Source organism: Nanorana parkeri, unplaced genomic scaffold, assembly GCF_000935625.1.
Source record: "Nanorana parkeri isolate BGI_ZX_2015 unplaced genomic scaffold, ASM93562v1 scaffold498, whole genome shotgun sequence".
Taxonomy (NCBI): domain Eukaryota; kingdom Metazoa; phylum Chordata; class Amphibia; order Anura; family Dicroglossidae; genus Nanorana; species Nanorana parkeri.
The window spans coordinates 606,325-626,668 of record NW_017306766.1 but is presented as its reverse complement, the minus strand read 5'-3'; the positions used below and the strand labels follow the sequence as shown (position 1 = coordinate 626,668).

At 41.3% G+C, this 20,344-nt stretch overlaps 1 protein-coding gene across 1 annotated transcript in view; it reads left to right on the top strand.

Moving 5' to 3' along the window:
• ULK4 (unc-51 like kinase 4) overlaps positions 1-20,344 on the top strand; it is a 463,016-nt gene that overhangs the window by 168,545 nt on the left and 274,127 nt on the right. The window contains 1 exon segment of the mRNA XM_018561067.1: positions 10,532-10,659. Coding sequence (XP_018416569.1) covers positions 10,532-10,659 — 128 coding nt within the window.

The window sequence follows — 20,344 nt, the reverse complement described above, 5'->3', positions numbered from 1 at the left end:
TAAACTATTGATGCTATTGCTGTACATTTGAGAAGAAGCTTACTGTGTGTTTACAGCTTGAATTGAAAGTACAGTGGCGATCCATAATAGTGTAACGTATCTAATGTAGTACACATTTGGATGTGAGGATGATCCATATTGCGCAATCCCTGGCAGACCTATTTCTTTGATTTATGGACAACACCTGGCTAGATGTGTTATATTTGTGCTAAGGAGGGTAGGCTCCTTCCATGTGCAAGAAACTATCTGATAAGTGTTATTGTGACTGCTGGATTACACCTGTTCATGGTTCACCACATTTCTAGCACACTTCTGGGCAAAACATATTTCTCTACTATGTATAGATTGAACTTTGATTTATGATATGCAATAGCATAGGGAGGATAGGTGGCTGCTGTGTACAAATTGCAAACTATATATACACATATGTTCCACTTTCTCATTTGAGCATCTAGATAGACATCAATTGGGAGGATATTATTTCCATTCTGCTATGAATCCGTAGTACTATAATTCTGTAAATTTACCCAGAGGTAATGCTTTATTGACTTAGGGAGCGTATATGGTGAAGAACAGTTCACAATTCTAAATAATATCTGAGCCATCAATTTTGATTAATTGGTTATTACTTCATAGAATTGATATTTACATGTTGTTCGACAACATGTATATCTGTCATTGTTTACATACATGAGTAGTATGTGGTCTAATGGTTGAAAATTGTGTTCTCCTACTTGATTTGTAGCCACATTTATTATGGTACATTATGAAATGTAAAGTAGTACTAAAGCCTTAGCTTTTCTATTACAGATACTTCTCTCTTGGCCTAATATTCACTGGAAATTAATTAATATTTACCACAATGCCACTAAACACTCTTCATTCATTCTTCATTTAAAGGAGAACTATTGGGAAAGTAAAATATACTCTTCCTAATAGTATGAGCTGGCGTGTGACACTGCATTGTCACATGCCGGCTCAATAGCTTGAGAACTGATTGATCACAAACCTCTGATCACTCAGCTAACGGCTTCTTCCTGCCGGGATTTCCCCCTCCCCTCTCTGTTCCTCTAGCACTCATTAGAGAGACAGACAGGGGTGGGGGCGGGCACAGCTGGCTCTAGAGAAGCTGTGTCAGCTGTCAACTAGGCAGCGGGGTGGGTTCCGACAATATTGGCGGGATCTTTCCTGGCTGCAGCCCGGCCTTCCTCTGTCAGCATATAGCTAGCAGTATTCCGCTATATGATGACTTTTGATTACAGGTGTACATTAGTAAATGTACTCCTGTGACCCAAAAGAGGACTAAAGCCAAACAAGGTTTATCTATAGTTCTCTTTTAACTGGCTTAGCCTCCATCCAAACCTCTGGTTAGAGAGCGTGCATTTTTAATGTAAAAAAAGTAATTCTTTATTTTAAAAAAATCCTCATTCCTAGCAACCTTGCGTCTGTGCGCTGTCACCGTAATGTCATTATTTTCATTTCTCTGGGCTACATGGGTGTGTCCATCGCAGACAGCAGTTGCAGGTATTTTGTGAGCGTGCACGTAAGGGTGACTTCGATGGTGCTCCATAGAACCCTGCAAGCCAAGAAACCACCCTTACAATGGAAATCAAGGCCATCAAATGGGGGACCGGGTTTAATGAGAGGATATAAATGCAGAAGCTTTAAAAGAAACTGAGCACAATATATTGTAAGTGTTGCCATAAGCATCCTAATTAGCAAAACATAGGGTTTTATATCATCATATTTTTTCTGGGTTTTTTAAATAGCTTTTTATTATGGATGTACAGATACCGATATCGGTTCGGTGCCCTTACTGGACATTTTCACGAGTAATTGTACTCATTGTGAAAATGCCCTAATACTAAACGCAGATACAGCTGCTTTACATTTTTCAACTGAAGTGGCTGCCTGAGGCTCCGCACTTGCTGGTAACTGTGGCAGCCTTCCTGTGAACCACGGTGCCTGTTTACAGCGCCGGCCGCACACATCTCCTCCTACTTTTTAGGGAATCACCCAGCACTGCTTACAGCGACTCTGCCACCCACACCTTCCTGTGAGAATTTCCGGACACCTGTTGAGACCCCACACAGCCCACCCAAGACCTGGTACCACGCACAGCCCTTCTGAGACCCCCCACAGTCTTTTGCTTTTGAGATCAACTGATCATTGGCATAGCCTTGAAAGATGCACCCAGACCCTGATGTGAGGAAGACACGGGGCCCCCATGTAATGTGCCTTCTAGGCACTTGACTGTGCACTAGGTGGTCTCCTAGACACCTGTGGTGCCCCCATCTGGTGGAACCCTGTCCCTGCAAACTCATTATGGAGTATGCCCTCTGGGAGGGCGAAGACCATTTGGATGGGGCATGTCCCCTGGATCTTGCCTGACATTGCTAACTTGCTTGGAGGGGACCATAAGGTGTCCGGACAATCACTGTAGTAAGCCAGAGCTGTATCTATGTCTTCTTTCAGATGAGTAAATGTCACCAGCACACAACCAATGTCATTGCTGTGTCATTGCTGAGCCTGATGAAGGGGACCCTGCATGGCTCCGAAAGCGCTAGTTTTGGTGACATAACGTTCCAATAAACAATCTCTTTGGACCTCATTCAACTTTGGGTTTTTCCGGTAAGGAGTGCGACAAGGTATCTTTTTGTTTGTCTTCTTTCAGTCGCAGGCCAGTGGCAGGGGGATAATGCTACACCATATTTTTTGTTAAGGGTCAGGCACCAAATGCAACACTTTTGATTGCAATCTAGTGGAGGGAGATGACACTGTGCCTCTTTTGAATTTGGTTCCATTATGTTGTGCTTTTGCTTGTTAATCCCACTGAATCTGTGCAGCCTCCTTCCTGGTTGTCACACTGAACATGTATGTGCCATTTCCAGAGCCCGCACAAACCTGCCTATTTTGTACAGTGATTGGTCTAATGCTTAAAAAAGTATTACCTCTCTCAAGTGTTTTGCTCAGCAATATTGTTTTGAGGAGAGGATCCTTAAAAAGTGGGCCATCCTTGAAGTGGATCCGGCCATTTTATTTCTTAACAAGACTTTGACTGTCTCTGTAGAGGACATTCTGGCATTTAATGACCCTGTAGATAAAAGGCTAGAAGCTCTTTCCAAGGCCTTTTTCTCCATTGCTGGTACAAACTGGCCTTGCTGCAATGTCTCTCTGCCAGACCTTGGGTGTCTGGTCCAAGTACATGTTTTGGTATCCTTGATCTATCCTTATGGATCCCTCTGTCCTCTAACAACTGGAGCTCATGCCTGTGGCCCCACTCTGGGCACTTCCCTCTCTGTAGTATCTAGGTCTGGTCCTGAGTATGGCCTGGGCCAGGGTTTGCCTGCCACAGGACAAACTCCAGACTCTGCACTCTCTACAGTCTAAGAGACATCTAACCCTAGAATTTTGCATAAAGGTTCTGGGCTTGATGGTGTCTTCTTTGGAGGCAGTCCTTGATGCCCTATATTATTCCAGACAGTTCCAACTCAACATTCTGGCAGTGCAGGACAGACCGGATCATTTACTGGATCATTTAATTTGCCTGACCCACATAACAAGGCTTTCCCTGGCCTGTGTGTCACAAGTCCAGTGCCCTCTGGTCTGGAAAGTCCTTACGTTGGATGCCAGCCTATTGCTGTGGGGCTGAGTTCTTGATGCTCTCTGAAAGAGACTTGTTTGTCAGAAGAAGCTTGTCTCCCAATCAATATTCTGGAGCTCAGAGTGATTGTTATCCCATTAACCCTGGACCTTGCGACTGCGAGGTCATCTGACCAGGATTCAGTCAGAAAATGCCACGGAAGTGGCTTGCATAAACCATCAGGGAGGAATCAGAAGTCTCTCAGCTCAAAGAGAGCAAATTAAATTTTTTGCTTGGGTACAATGTCATGTTCCAACCTTTTCTGCCATGCACATCCCAGGAGTAGAAAATTGTCAGGTGAATTTCCTCAGTCAACAAAGTCTGGACACCAGATAGTGGCCCCTGCACCCTGAGCTGTTTCAAGACATCTATCACATGCTGACATGGATCTTATAGCTCTCAGGTTCAACAGCACACTGAACAGATTTGTCTCCAGGTCCAGGGATTCTCATAGCTTTGCAATGGAAGCCCTGGTGACTCTGTGGGATCAATTCAACTTGATCTATGCCTGTCCTCCTCTGAAGCTCCTTCCTCGCCCACTCTGCATTATCAAGGGCATTCTGGGGATTCTCATCGCACTGAACTGGCCCATGAGGATGTGGTACTCTGACCTGGTCAGACTCCTGGCAGGCTGTCTATGGGCCCTACCAAATCATCCAGATCTTCTGTCCCAGGAACCAGTTTACCATCCTATTTTTTGGTCACTGGCTTTTACGACCTGGCCGTTGACACTCATGTACTGAAGTATATGGACCTACCAGATTCAGTTGTTCCTATACTCTTGAAAGCTATATGAAATTGGCTTCTTTCCAAGTCTACCCAGTCTGGGTCTTTGTTAAAATTTAGCCTTGAGTACAGTCAAGGTTCATATCTTGTCCCAGTGATTCTTTTCCAAAAACTGCTTGCCTCTCACACCTTATTGTACAGGTAGTCTCACACATTGTTCCCCAGTGGCTTCATGGAATCTCACCCTGGTTCTTCTTAGTTCTCCAGAAGCTGCCCTTTGAACGGTTCAGGGATATTCCCTTGTCTACTTTCATTCACAAGGTTTCATTTGTCATGGTCATCACCTCCTGTGTGGTGAGTTTCTGAGTTGGCTGTCTTATCCTGTAAAGATCCCTTTCTAGTGCTACACAGAGACAAGGTTGTATTTAGGCCTCAATCCTCTTCTAAAAGTGCTTTCTTGCCAAGGCCAGGCCATTGTTCTCCCATCTCTATGTTCTGCTTCACGTCTTCCCAACATTTTCACTACATTGTCTGGATATGGTACATGCTGTTTGTGTTTACCTTTCTGCTACAGCTTTTCTTAGACTGGCTCTCTCTTTGTCATCCCTCAGGGTCCCCACAGGAGACAACCAGCTTCTCACTCCATTATCTCAAGGTGGATTTGGAGATTCATCATTCTAGACTATGGAATTAAGGCTAAGGTCCCACCTTTCCTTGTCAAAGGGCACTCCACTAGATCAGTTAGTCCTTCCTGGGCTTTTCAGAATCGGCTTTCTGTTTCTCAGATTTGCAGAGTCGCCACCTGGTCTTCTGTTTACACATTTGTCAAGTTTTATCGGGTGGATGTTCAGTCCTTATCTGATGCCAGCTTTAGTTGTAAGGTTCTTTAGGTGGCTCTGTGAGCACTGTTGAGTCTCTTCTGTTTCCTGTTGTTCATGTGCGTCTGTTAGCATTTATTGTTGTGTTGCCCATCCCTCAGCTGGACTTGTTTTGGATGTCCCACTGTACCAGAATATTCCTGTGTGCCTTAATATACAATTAAGAAAATAGGATTTTGTACTGTAAGTGTGAAAGCCTTTTCTTGGACTACATTAACGGTCACAGGTTCCTCCCATCTGTTTTTATGATTCTCTTCTACTTTTGCTGCTATAAAACTGAGGCATGCTGGGAGTGAGTGGGGTTATTCTGAGTTGTCTTGCAGCTCTGTCTGAGTTATGTAGCTGCCTTTAAAAAAATTAATCACTGGCAATGCACCTGAACACTCATGTGCCACTTAATGTACACCAAGAAAAGGTTTTTCATATGACGCCTATTTTTTTAGGCTTTTTGTCTCAAACATAAATGCTATACATTCTCTTTACCTCATTCACAACTGCAAACTTAAGTCCATATGTAAAACGCCCCTTGCTGTGAGAATGTTAATTAACTTTGCTGCAGAGAACTTGGAATGCACAAGTGTGTGTGTTCCTAATTCTCTGACCCGCTGTCTAACAGACACGTTAGTTATAGAGTTTTTGTCAAGCTAAGTGACACATACTAACGCGGCTAATCTTGGTTTGGTCATTCAGGTTTTAAAAATCTCCAGTCACGAAAGGGTTAATGAAGAATCACATGTGTGAAAACAGATGGGTTTTCAGAGTCTTAAATATTTTTTGCTTTAGTAGAAATGCTCCTAAATAAATAAACACTTACATAAACACTTGCATGTATAAAAACATATAAGCAACTGTACAGTATTCTTCTAGCAAACACTGTGGAAAGAAAGGAATGATTAATTGACAAATGTATATATTTTTTTTCTTTATCTAAAAAGCAGATTGCCATTTGTGCACTTATTTAGAGCTGAACTGCAGCGGTCTACACTGATTAAAAACATATAAAGCTTTTTTACCTGCCAAAAGATTTCATTTTCTGTCAATCCGTTTCTGAAATTTACACAACTCTGCCCCACAGCTCAGGAAGAGGGACCTGATCTTTCTCTGTTGATTGATGACTTCATCTTTGCAACTTTTCTTTCCCCTCCTTTAAGCAGGCTCCTTGCACGGCAGCACACCTGGCTGGTTCTTTGTGCTGCTTCTTCCTCCCACTTTAGGTGGCTACAATATTTGCATTAAATAAAATACTTTGGCTGAGATCACTATTATTTTCTCTAGGGATTGGCTGGAGCTAAAGATATGACCAAAGTGCTTCTTCTCCCTCCATGGCAAAATGTACATGTTCAGCCAATGTAAACATGAGTGTTAGTAGAATGATCTTATGTATAAAAGATAATCTGGTGGCCAGATTGTGCATTGGCTGGCTGCTATCTTAGGTTTGTAGATGGCTTTAGCCTGAAGCCATGGCTACATCTTTATCCCCGAGTGTTGTGAATTTTGGCGGAAAGATTACTTAGCAGTTTTCCTGAAAGGCTTAAGATACTAGGAAGTGATCAATCTTGTTGGTAGCTACTGTGATATTGGTTTTAGTGGACTTATCTTTTTAATAGGGCTCAGTTTTCACGTTTATTTATTTTGTTCAATTTAAAAAAAAAAGCCATGTCAAATATTATCTTTCTTGTAAATAAGGTAGTAATATGGATTAAACTGTTTGGACACAAACCTGACACTACAGCGTGCACATAGGCCATAACTCTTCCAGCTCGAAGGGACTCTAATGCATTGTGCTATTACTTTGCTTAGAAATAATTTATAGAATAGAAAGCCATAAATTCTGTTCGTATTGTTTCCAGAAAATAGATTAAAAGCTGACTTTCTCAGATTTGCAGAAAATGGCAGAAAGACGGCAAATTGCACCTTCTGGCCACAGCAGGCATTAAATGCACTTGTAGAAAATATAATGGTACCAAAATATTTCCTCAACACAGTGAAACTTCAACCAAAAAAAAAAAAGCCCCTAAACTTTGGGTCTACTATGATGGATGATCCCACCCTGAACATCAGGGGAAGTAAAGGAGCAACGTTTGTTTATAAATTCCTTGCCCTTGCCTCCCACTGGCCTTTAAGGGGTTCTAAATACTGGGAGGTGGGCTTCCCAATCATAAGATCACTGTGATTGGCTGTCACAATGATTAGGACCCTGATTCAGATTGCAAAGAGTGACTGGGAGCTGTTGGTGACAGCGCAATTACTGTGTTGGGGTCCCGGAGGGAGCATGCTCCCAGCACAACACATCGGTACCTTCCCCCCAATGTTAGTGTCAGTACTTACCTTAAATTATGTCTCTTAATCTGATCTTCTCTTTCTCTATCGTTTTCAAACTTCTCTCCAGCTCTGCTGCGGGTCTCCAAACCAGCGCTGACTCCTCTGTCCTTGCTGGCACTTCCTGTCCCACAGTGTCTGCATGCAGGTGCACGCGTCCATAGACTTACCTTGTGTCTCTCCTCGTCTCCCGGCCGAAAATCTGAACTGCGCATGCACCCACCCCAAGATCCTTTGTGGCCGCCCAAGACTTTTCAGATTTTCCGACGGGAGCGCTCGAAGAGGACACAGGTAAGTTTAAACCTCTTTTAAAGCGTTTTTAAAAGGGGGGAGGGGGGAATGCCTGTGGGGAGTGGTAAATGACAGTCACCGCTCTCTGCAGGTAGATGATCGAGAAGTGATCGGCTTGAACTATGAGGATGAGTGATTTTCACTCACCTCATCGTTCTCCTTTAATGTAATGATATAGCACAACAGACCAGTTTCTAATGTTGCCTGTGGTCTCCTTGCAATCGATCCTTTCCCTATTACTGACTTTCCATTGCCTTATTCCATGTCTATTATATTATACCATGTCTCTGTGTGGAGATAGCTATATTGCTAGAGCAGGGAAAGGCAGCCTTGGAACGCCAGCTGTTTTTTAATTACAAGTCCCGTGAGGCATGTAGCCTACAGGCTTGAAAGTCACAGGCTTGACTCTTAGGGGCAGAGGCATAATGTTCTTTGTAGTTTCAGCACAGCTGTGATGCCAAGGTTGTCTACCCCTGTGCTAGAGGAAAAGGGCTTTGCTGCCTCACATCAGCTGCCCCCTGACAAGTGGTAATCTGATGATTGCTGGGTGCCTCTCACACTACATATATTCAGATATCAGTCTATAGGCACAAGAGTGCCTACAGCAAGTGGATTGATATTTTTACGGAGACATCAAGCACAAAAGATAGATTTTTTCAGGGTACTGTTTAGGCACAATTAAAAGTTCTAGATATTCCCTATAAGAGATCAAATTTTCTCTTTCTGAGTTAAGGCCTACTTTAAGGAGTCATTCCTTAATCAAACAGTTGCTGGACCAATCCTTTTTCTATGCATATGTTAAAATGTAGACTGACTGACCTAGGAGAAAAACTTTGGTTCAGATGGCAATTTTTTGGCTGGGTGGGTCTCAGAATTGCCATTAAACCTGATGAGTGATCTCCCCCATATGTTGACAGCCTAATTGTCATATAACATTTAGTCTTACACAAGTATATACTCCGTTCCTTCTCTCAGGAACACCTTTATCTGTACCATACAATACAGAGTATTATAGTGATAAAGGCAATAATGGATAGTGGGCCCTCTGTGCTATCTGCACGTTGGATGTGACATGCAGGGTTTTCTTATTCATAGCTTCTTCTCCAGGGCTGGGTGGTTTTCAGGTTGGCCACTGCAATGAAGTGTACACTCCAGCTGCACTATAAGGGATAGCCAAGGAAGGGTAGTAAGTGTACCTGAAAAGTGTAGGCTGACAGTTGGTCTTGCTGTAGGACAAGCACCATGGAACACGTTAGACCTGGCCACAGGATCTGCAGAGTAGAAACCACATTGGATCACATTGAAAGAGGTAACTGGGCTTGGGAACTGGACCAGGATCTCACTGGAATCAGCTGGATCAGCTGATTTAACGTACTTGAACGGTCCCATATGTGGGTTGTGACGTGGGATTCCCCAGGACGTGATGTCTAAAAGCCTACAGGTATTCACCAAAGAGCCCTAGGGGTATGGACTTTGCATACTGACTCCAGTTGCGACCCCAGGGTTCACCTTCCTCAGGCATCATGGACCACGAGTCAGAAAGACACCAAGAAGTAGATCTGGGAGAGATAGAAACTGCCGGGTACCAGATTAGCTGTATAGTTTAGGTTGTAACAGTCCAGAGGTCAGGACTGACTGTGGACACGGATTGGCAGGGTACAATGGAGAGGTCACGGCATGCAGCAGACATTGATAATCGGGAACAAGCCAGAAGTCAGGGCAGGTGGCTGACACATATAACAAGGAAACCAAGCCAATAGTTGGTACACAGGAACCAATGGACTAGGGTGGAAGCTGGAAGCAAGAAGGCCCCAGCAGCTAGCCTAATAAAAGCATTGCTCAGGCAGTAACACACTGGTAAAATTCGTAAGTGTGTGCAGCTCACCAGAGAAGCAAATTTGTTTCTCAAACATGGAAGGTAAATAGCGCTATCAATAGTACTTAGTGCCACTGACTGCCTCTGCAGCATTACACTGTGAGTGCATTGTACTGTGACAACATGATGTTGAATTAAACTAGATGTCTTTCCCTTTGGAAGACTAAGGATATCTAGTGGCAAGGGATTATTGCAGGGGACAGCGCTGGCAAGGAGGAGTTTTGCAGCCAGCGCTGCTTTTTTTATTTTAACACCTCCTTGGGGACCATTACAAAAAAAAATGTTCTCCAAGACTCGGAGATGGGATTATAGTGTAATTTGGGATGACAAATATTATGCATTGTTTTAACTCAGGCTTTGCATGTAGCTGCACTCACACACCATAAACAGTCTGTGAAGCAGAAATGGGTTATTAGTAACAAGAACCACAAGCAAGAAAAGCAAATGAAATGCATCTGCAAGATGAGTATTTTATGATGTAGGAAAGGTTTTGGGAGTGTCACTGGTACATTTATTTGCATATTTATACACGGTTCATCTTTGACAATCTGTTAATAGACAAAGAGAACTAAATCTAATCTTGCTTAAACTAATGTATTTAGATTTTCAATTTTCTCCTACCTCTGATTAATGATCACCTAGTTAAACAATGCAAGCATTTTGCATTTTTTTTTCTTATTACTTTTATCACTATAATGAAATGGCATCCTGCCGGGACATATTTTACTTTTCACCTTAATGTTTCTTTCACGTTCTAATTTATGTTCCTCTTCTCATTTATTTTTGCTACTTTTTCAGGTTTTTGTTACAAAGATAGTTCGTCTTCTAGAAAGCCCTTCCACAACAATTCGAGCCAAAGCTTTCCTGGTCATTTTGCAAGTTTTAATTAACAACAAAGAGATGTTACTGCTGTGCTGCCAAACCAGGTAAATCTAATCTAATTAAATATGTAAATCTTGTGTTATGAATTACTGAAGTGCAGAGCTGTTTACATTAAATCTAAGCTAAAAAAAAAAAAGACAAACTGTTTTTATATAATTACGTTTTTAGAAGAACTGCTGTTTTGGGAGCAAACCATTGTGGTTTTTTTTCTCAAAATTCTAGACCTGCATGGGAAGATCTTTTATCTGATACAATGAAAAGATCTGAGTGAGGTCCATCTTTCACATTTAGGACCACCATATAGACAGGGTTTATTTTTGTTTAACTTTGTGTGTCATTGCATGGTCTTCTAGCCTGGAAGCTCTATACATCTACTGTCATATTTATGAAAACTGTTCTACAATAAAAACTACAGTGTGACATATATTCATATAATTAAAGCACCTTTCCCATGGCACACAATTAAGGAAACTATTTAGCATCTGACCTAGTATTTATTCCAGATTGGTTTCAGTTCATAAAAAACCAGATATATTGAAGTGGGTTTAGTCAACTTTCTTGGATGTGTTGATCTGCCTTTGTAAAAAGAAATACACATACATACCATTCATTCACAGCAGTCCCTACCCTCATGGAGCTTACAATTTAATTTAAAGTCTATCTCCAGGGAAACAAAACAATTTCCTCTACAGTGGCCTACCCCTGCACTGCAAAGGTTAACTGCCTGTTTATGTCTAGGGCAGTGGTTCTCAACCTGTGTAACCTCAGGACCCACATTTGTCCTTGGTCATTAAGTTGCGACCCAAGTCACACTGAAATGGAACACACAGCATTGCGGTACCGCGTGTTCCGGTGCAGGTGATTGAACTGTGGGTGGGAGGTGTATTTGTGGTGACATTTGAATGAATGGCAAACCACCTCCCACATCAGAACGCGTAGTAGGTGTGATTGCATGGTACAGTGAGTTAATCGCACAGGACTTTTTGATGCACTGTAGTAGTGTGAACGGTCCCTCAAAAACACTGACAGACACATGTCACACACACATATACACTCCAAAAAAATGTTACATTTTTTTTCTTTTTAACTGGTTAAAGAGCAACCCAGTCTCCCTACCTTACGAGAACTGGAGTGGATCCTCTGTCTGGGATCTAGTGTGGGCTGCTGTGCTGTGACCAAGCTCCATCCATATGTGCATTATATGCACCACTCCCTTGCACACCCTGTAGAGATGCCAGGAGCCAGAATGTGATGTCATTCCAATCCAGGCACCTCGACAGGACATGTGAGGAAGCTGTAAGCAATAGATATATGGATTGAGCTCCCTCGTGGCCATAGCTCCAGCCCACCCCACCTCACCTCAAGCTGACACTCGGCGCCGAGCAGCATATGAATGGCTGCTTGGCCCGAGAACTGACAGTGCTGCGCTAGGGGGAGGCTGAATAGTCTCTCACCTAGAAAAGTGGAAGGCATGCGGCGACCCACCGAACACAGGGTTGCGACCCTCTTTTGGGTCCAACCCACCAGTTGAGAACCAAGGGTCTAGGGCAGGGGTCTCAAACCTCCGGCCCTCAAGCTGTGGTGGATCAGTCTCTTAGACATAAACACAGTTAACCCTTGCAGTGCAGGGGAAACCTCCCTGCAAGGGGAAGTTTTTTGTTTCTCCAGAGATAGGCTTTAAATTGTCTGCATTCTATGGAAATTCCTTTCACTGTAGCACCATGCATTACATTGATTCACATCAATTAAGCTGAACCTGCAGACAAATGCATAAACATACAGTTGAAATCTATGTGAACTGTTATACCTGCCAACAGATTTGTAATTTTGCTCAGTCTTGTGATGCCGACACCCCTTTCAGATAGTGTAGCACTTTTCTTCACTGCATGTAAGTACCATGACAATGACTTTCCTCCAGCCAGAAGTACGCTGATGAGGCTATCACTCTGATATATAGATATATATATAGATATATAGTGCAATATAAATGGGTAAGCCGTATTAGTCCAGTAGACAAGATGTCAAAAAAGACAAAAATGCAGTATTGCAGTGTGCACTGTAGCAGTCTTTCCCATGGTGTTCTTAGGGCAGATTTAATCTCTTTAGAAATAGTCTTTTCCCTATAGCCCTTTCGCCGAAATGCATCAGCCAGTGTGCTCAGGTGTTTGTCTCTGTCCTCAGTGTCAGAGCAAATGCGGTGGTATCGGATTGCTTGGCTGTAGATGACACCCTGTTTAGTGTGATTCGGATGGAAGCTGGAATTAAGAAAGGGAAAGGGCTATAGGGAAAAGACTATTTCTAAAAAGATTAAATCTGCCCTAAGAACACCACGGGAAAGACTGCTACAGTACAAAGAGAAGAAAAACCAAACCAGGACCCCTCTTGTAGTTACCTACAACCCTACTCTAGAGGTAATATGCAAAATAATCGAAGATCTACAGCCATTAATTGTTATATATATATTTTTTTCACTATATAATTTTTTTCACCTTATGTTCACCTGAAAAAACTTGTCACTTCCATTTGAATATTTGTATTCACACTGACTAAGTTTTAAAAGAAACTTTATGTATCACTTGGAAACAAATTGGTAATTATAGCACACTATTTGGGAATTTTATGTTATGTTTATGTTATTTCATGTTATGATTATTGCTATGTTTGCATAGTCATTTTATTTATACTTTGAAACTGTATCAGCACTTTGAGTGTTCCTCATGAGAGGTTATGAACATTCATTTCTTTGTGTTTTGTTAATATTGGCATTTTTGCACATCTTTTTTCCGGTTATTTTTATGCACTTTGAATGTTCCCCACGGAGAGGTTATTAGCGCTGTATCTTTTTGTTTACTAGTTGTCTTGTGTAAGCCACCCCTCTGTTGCAGCACATCAGGTCCCATACCACCATCTTCCTTCTGACATAATCAGGGTTCTATGGTGTCTTCCTAATTCTTGCTGCCGCACTGAATGCGCTATGGCGCTGTGTGGTTGGGAAGTTTCCCAGTACATGTGCAGTGTAGCGTAGATTGCGTGAAGCCTCTTGGAGTGTGTGATGTCACTATCTCAGGAGGCTTCATGCAGGCGGATGTGCATCATTCTCATCTAGGCGAGAAAGCCGGAAGTGCGGGCTAAGGACCTGCAAAAAAGCACCTTCCATAAAAAAAATTAATAAAAAATATATCCAAAAATATATCCAATTGTGCAATGAGAGAAAATGATAGGAACTAATTAAACAGGGTGGAGTTCCACTTTAATATCTTACCACTAAGGCATTTTGTCCATCAGTGCCTGGCTGCTGCTTTAAGTAAAACAATAATTTTTATGAGCATCCTTGCCCTTCTGGAAACATCAACCTCCTGGCACCAAAACCTACAGGGTTATTCACAAAAAGGTGAAGAGTTTGGAGAAGACAGGAGAAGTGAACAATCTAGGACAACATAGCTGAACTGGAAAGTGAGCTGAATTGCAGAATTTTCCAAATCAGCTTTTTTTGTCCTAGATTGTTGACTTGCTAGATTGCTAACCCTGCTAGTGGTCTGGCTCTAGTACAGAGAAGATAGTGGGTTGCTCGCTCGTTTGGCACTTTTCCCATTCACAACATTTATTTTTTCCCTTTTTTTTTTACTTTACACAGAATACAAGGTGTTTTGTGAATAGACAAGGGAGAACATTTGGGAAGGGTAAACCTTGTCATCTCCCTTGTACATTTACAGAATACCTTGTATTCTGTATAAAAAGTGCAAGACATTTTTATAATGGCCAAAAACATTTCTTTTCTGGCATCCTGCTTTTTTTCCGCTTTTTTTCTTGTACTGCGTCATCACCAGATGTTCTTGACTTACTTGCACTTTATAAATGTAATACACTATTATGTTTCTACTAATGGGAAATGGGGCATTTACCATAAAGTACCTTAGCTAATGAAAAAGAACTTTGACCTTTGCATAGTAAAGTCAAATTAAAGAGTAAAGAATCTGAAGCAGTCATCTTAATCCTGTTGACGTCAGTACGCCATGATGATCCACATTTTTATTTCAGTAGCTGTGTGAATGCTATTATAGAAATAAAAAGGTTAAAATAATAATTAATATAAAAATAACAGCCTATTATAGATTTCACCTAGATTTTCTTTGGTAATGGATTTTCCAGAACAGTATTATGATATCCATCTTTGTGTGAAAATTGGTTAGATCCCCGTTGCTTTTGGAGTACTCTAAAAATGGCGTATTAGAAAATGGTTCATTTAGTGCATATGGTATAGTGAATTTGTTAAGACATGGAATAATCTAGTGTGTGATTTGGATTCAGATGAGACATATAGATTGTGATCTGAAATTCTGGAAAGCAAAGATACAAAGCAGACAGATATATGGTAAATAACTTTTCTGCTACAGACTCTATATTTTCCAAATTTTTTCAGTTCAAAGGATAAAGCCAAATTAAATGGCAGCAGATTTAATACCAGCAGTATAACGGTGTTGGATTGACTGCATGTTGCTTGATAAAATGTTTCACATATTATGTTTATTAGTTATTGTTATCCTTACCTTGTCTGCTTGCTGGTATTTTCGCTGAGAAACCATGCAGCGCATATAGATGTGTTTTATCTACTTTTTCTTCCAGAGAATGATTTTAACTTTGTGTGTATTCAGGTTCCGTTGAGAGACTTGACATTTAATGGTAATAGCAAGATAATTTATATTGTGCATACCAATGGAACACTTCAGTGCAATGTAATTTACATGGTCGTAAAAGTAATAACTGCTTTGCAGCAACACTATTTAGATTTTTCTTTCCGATGACCTGAGTAATTTATTTATTTCTGTTTTGAAAAGCTTTTTATTTTGCATGATTTGCATGATTGATATGAATAAAATTGTAGACTGTAAACCCTGTTATTGCTTTATATATAAATGCATTCTCCTTAATAATTATAAAATGGGGGTCCTAATCTCACTTTCCTTCTCTAAAAGATACTGGTTAACATGTTGTATTTGCTTGAGTTTGACCAAATCCAATTGTTTAGGAAACCAGTTGTGGAGCTCAAATATTTTACCAGTCCTTTTTTAGTTATAATAGTACTTAACCCCCCCCCCAAAAAAAAAAAGACGCAAAGCAAACAAAAACAAAGCTAAGAACAACCAAATAGAACCACCAAAATTCCAATGTACGAAGATTGGTTGACCTCAGTAACTACTATACTTTCCTTTTAATGCAGCACTAAAGGTAATAAAACCAATAGCTTTGGGCTATTAAGTCAACTTTGATATTGTTATTAGGTAGTAATCATATGAGACCGGAAAGGAGGAACTGGGTTTGATTAAAAAAAACAGATGGCCTAGCAGTGCTCTCCTTATAAACTGCAGTGCATTGTATGTGTGCAAGCACATAGCCGAAACAATTCTTCATAAGGAAGCTTAACCGCCACCACCTAAGCAGACTGCTCCTTATAAAGCTCTCTTCTTGCTTTCCGTCTGCGTTTTGACCACAGTTTGCAAGCTTCCAAAATTACTTATGCCAGTGTCTTGGGCTAGATTTCCATCTTCAATTTGAGAGCTTGCTCTAGTTTGTCTTCTCTAGTTCCCAACTTTGGCTATGTCTTTGCCTGTTCCTTGATATGTCTTGCTGCTTGGCTAGCTTACTGTTCTGGGCTCTCTATCTCACTTTTAAATGGTTATCTCCACTTTCATAACATCCACGCACAATAGTGTGATACTAAATACTGTGGGGGCAACTTAGCACAGCTGAAAAAGTATTATTTGTCTAAAAGAGGGTTGCAAAAACTGAAGCATACCTTTCGTGATTATCGTGGCTGAGTCCTAACCAAGAACATTACAATTAATTCAGACTTGAAAGGTCAATAGTGACCTGCATGTCAAAGCTTCTTAATTACTTTACTTGTACTTCTGATTGGGCAGTATTCAGTATGGTGGATATTTCTGTCATGGCAACAAGCGGATGCAGAAATGCAGACAGAATGTATTTTCTTTGTAGATAAGAAAACCATACTACAACAATGAATCTATCTTTGACCTCCAACAGTATAACTTTATTTTGATAGCTTAATTTTTATATACAAACATAGACTGGGTAGAAACTGATTTGCATAAACAGAAACATTTTGTTTTTATTTTTAAATCTTGGAAATGTTTCTTTAATTTCCTATTGGGAACACAAAGCTCAAAGTATAAGAAATCCTTGGACACGTATCGGTATTTTTACAGACTACCAATAAACAACCCTCCAATCTTGTATATTTTTAGACTTAAACCACAATTTAAAAAATTTGTCAGGCCAAAACCACAAATTACTTTTTTCCCCAACCTTTTAAAAATGTTTTAAACAATTTTTCAATTATTGTATTATTATTAAAAATATTACTTTACTTTTAGGGACTTTGGGGAAATATCAGGGGTCTAAACATCTAAACAGATCTTGGATATTTCCCTTTTTAAATAGAAAAAAGAGATTTAGGACGCCGAGTCCTAAATCTCTTTTTCTGCAGCCTCTGTTATGAATGAACAGGGAGCCTCTATACTGAGTGCTCCTGTCCATTCATAAACTATGGAGACAGTATCAGTTACTATGTCTACAATGATGAATGAACAGGAAGACATGTAAAGCAATTCCTGTTCATTCATAACTGGGGACAAAGTAAGCTTACTATGTCCCCGGTTATTTACAAACACTCAGCGATCAGTACTGATTGCTGAGTGTTTGTACTCCGTTCTCCCTTCTGACTGCTCCACCTGTCGCAGAAGGCCGAGCTCTCCTCCCGCACCACCCTGCTCGGCATCCTGTCAGCTTCTCTCCTCCCCACTGTGCTCTGGCAGCTGTATTGGCTCTTTGTTCCCTCAGATCCTTGCTGCCTCTACCAACACAGGCGGGGGAGAGCAGCAGTGATCAGAGGGGACACAGCCCGGCGCCCAGTGGGGAGGAGAGAAGCTAGGGATGCACTACATGTTCGGTACTATCTTCAGTCAAAATTTGGGTACATCCCCAATAACAACATAAATTTTTGCATTATTATAACATATATGTAATATATAGGACTGTTATATATGCAAGACATTGACGTATCCCTTCAAATTTTGTGATGAAAGCTTAAAGGAGCAGTACTGAGACACCGCAGCCGGAGCGGATCCCGTCATGGACGACGGGATCCGCCCAGCTGCGTGAGTGACAGCTGGCTCTGCCTATCTAGAGGCAGAGCCAGCTGTACCCGCCCCCTCCCCCGTCCGTTCCGCCAGTCAGCGCTGGCAGATCGGAGCGGGGAGAGGGGAATCCAGCCCCTCCCCCTGTCACGGCAGAGAGCCGTGACAGGATCGAGAGGTGAACGAACCCGGTATGTGTTCGCTCACCTCCCGATCTACTGAGCCGACCTGTGACAGTCTCATTGTCACAGGTCGGCTAGAACTATGAGGTGAGTGGAAATCACTCATCTCATAGTTCTCCTTTAATACAAACATTTCCAATTAAAATAAATCTATAGGGTGAGCAAATTCATTGAGCAATGTGAAATATGCAAGTAATATACTAAACTCAACGATAATTCAGTATGTCACCACTCTATAGTAACACTTAAAATTTCAAATAGTTTCTTTAAATAGAAGTTGTTAAAAATGAGTTGTTTGAGAAGATTTAGACCTTGATTCAGTGAATGCTGGTAGTATGCATGGGTTTACCACCAACTACAGTTACCATGTATGGCAATGGATTTTTTTTTTATTACTCTAACAGTGTATATAATATGGTAAAATATCTTGCATGCAAAGTTGGGTGATATTTCTGATTATAAAAAAAAACAAAATCTGTATGCAAAAATGAAGTTACAAAATGTGCAGTAAAGCTTTAGTAAGCCAACATATGTGATTTAGTGCCTGGGAGCTCAGATTGTGGGTGCTCTGGAATGCAAATGTCATTCAGCCTCGTGCTTAGTACCTGACTTTTTGAGCCACTATGTGCAGCACAGAAGGTGGGAGGAGGGTGCTACATTGCATTGTTTTGCATTGAGTAAGATATTGCCATGTTAGCTAGATATATGATGCCATGGGTACAGGAGATTGTTTGAGACCATTTCCATGTTGCTAAAAACTATTAAAGTCTACTACTACTTTACAAAAGATTGTCAAAGTTTGATTCCAAGTTGCAAACGCTTAGTGACATCTGCTGTTACACCATAAATAAATCCCTGATTGCTCTGTATGTTGCGCAAAGAGAAAACATTCCCCAAGCCCAATACTAAATTAGCAGCAGTGGCCCTATATGATATCCCAGCCTGCAGCTCCATGTATCTAACTTGTCCTAATCAATTCTTACTACCGATTGCAGATAACCTGACGGCACTTGACCTTACCACTGATTCTGTTTATTATGCACAGGACTATAACAAAAATCTTTTAAAATAAGGATCTTATAAAATTGTCTACATTGGCCTTTGTGTTTCTTGACTAGAGTAAGTCAGTGGAACCCTACATTCATGAATCATAATATGCCATTTAACATTTATGTCCTGGTGTGTACATATTGGGTTCTACTGATCAAGCCAGCTAATTGATATGTAGGTGCTTCAGCATGCCAGGAGGATTTCAAGTTATATGTTGATTTTTATAATGCTATGCTAGCTAGCTTACAGCGGGCTGTTTGAAAATTCCATCATATCTGTTCAGTTCTTCCTGTCCCTATACAATGAAGATAACTGTCTATGTTCTAGGAAAGAAAAATAATCTAAAATGTGTTGACACAGTGTGAAACGGATGTCATTCTTTTTCTCACAGCTTCTGTAAGAGCGGCCATTTTGAAGTTGGATGTACAGTACATGAAATCTTTTTTTCTGTTGTGAAGTTCATAATGAATTTTCTTTTAATTCATATTGTTACCTGATCTTCAACGTACAGAGAAAAGTATTAAACCTACTCTACTGTTCCCTTGGTGGAGATAAGTGGCAATGCAAGTCTATGAAATTAAAAATCGTGAATAGATGTGCTGTTTATTATTATATTATATAACTATAAATATAGACCTGAACTGTGGAAGGTTACTCCAAAAAGGCAAGCAGAAGAGAAAGGGCTAGTGACTAGTATTGCCTGTGGGCTCCCTGCTGCTGAGCTGTTCCCCATTATTGATTTTCTATGCCTTTTTCCCTCTCTCTGTATGAAGGCGACCATTTTGGTAGAGTAGCAGGGCTTCATAGGCGTGCAGAGGGGGTGTGTCTGGTGTGTCTGGGCACACTCTAATCACCCTGAGCACAACACCAAAACCACAACAGCGGGCACCATGTTTTTTATTCACTGAGCCGGAGATCACAACCACTACTATGTGGAAGCCAGCTGACAAGTCAGACACGCAGTCACGGGCAGCGTACCCGACTTGCGGGAGCATCTGCAGTCTGCATTTCTGTTGGATGCAGACCATAGAACTGCTCCCTGTCACTGCTGGCACAGATCCTTTTTCGGCCGGCGTCTTCACTGAACACGGCCGAAAGGATTGATTAGTAAGGTCTGCACCAGACCTTACTCATCAACCCCTGGATCACATGGCATTGCGCCTCAGTGCCTTCTCCCTGCAGAAACATATGCAGGTAAGGGAGCTCTTTGTTTTATTTTATGTAGGTGTACAGTGGTGCATTTTTGGGGGGGGCAAGGGAAGAAGGGGGAAGTGTATTATTGTGGGTGGGCCGGGCAATGGGGGAGTGTATTATTTTGGGAGAGTCGGGGAATGGAGGGAGTG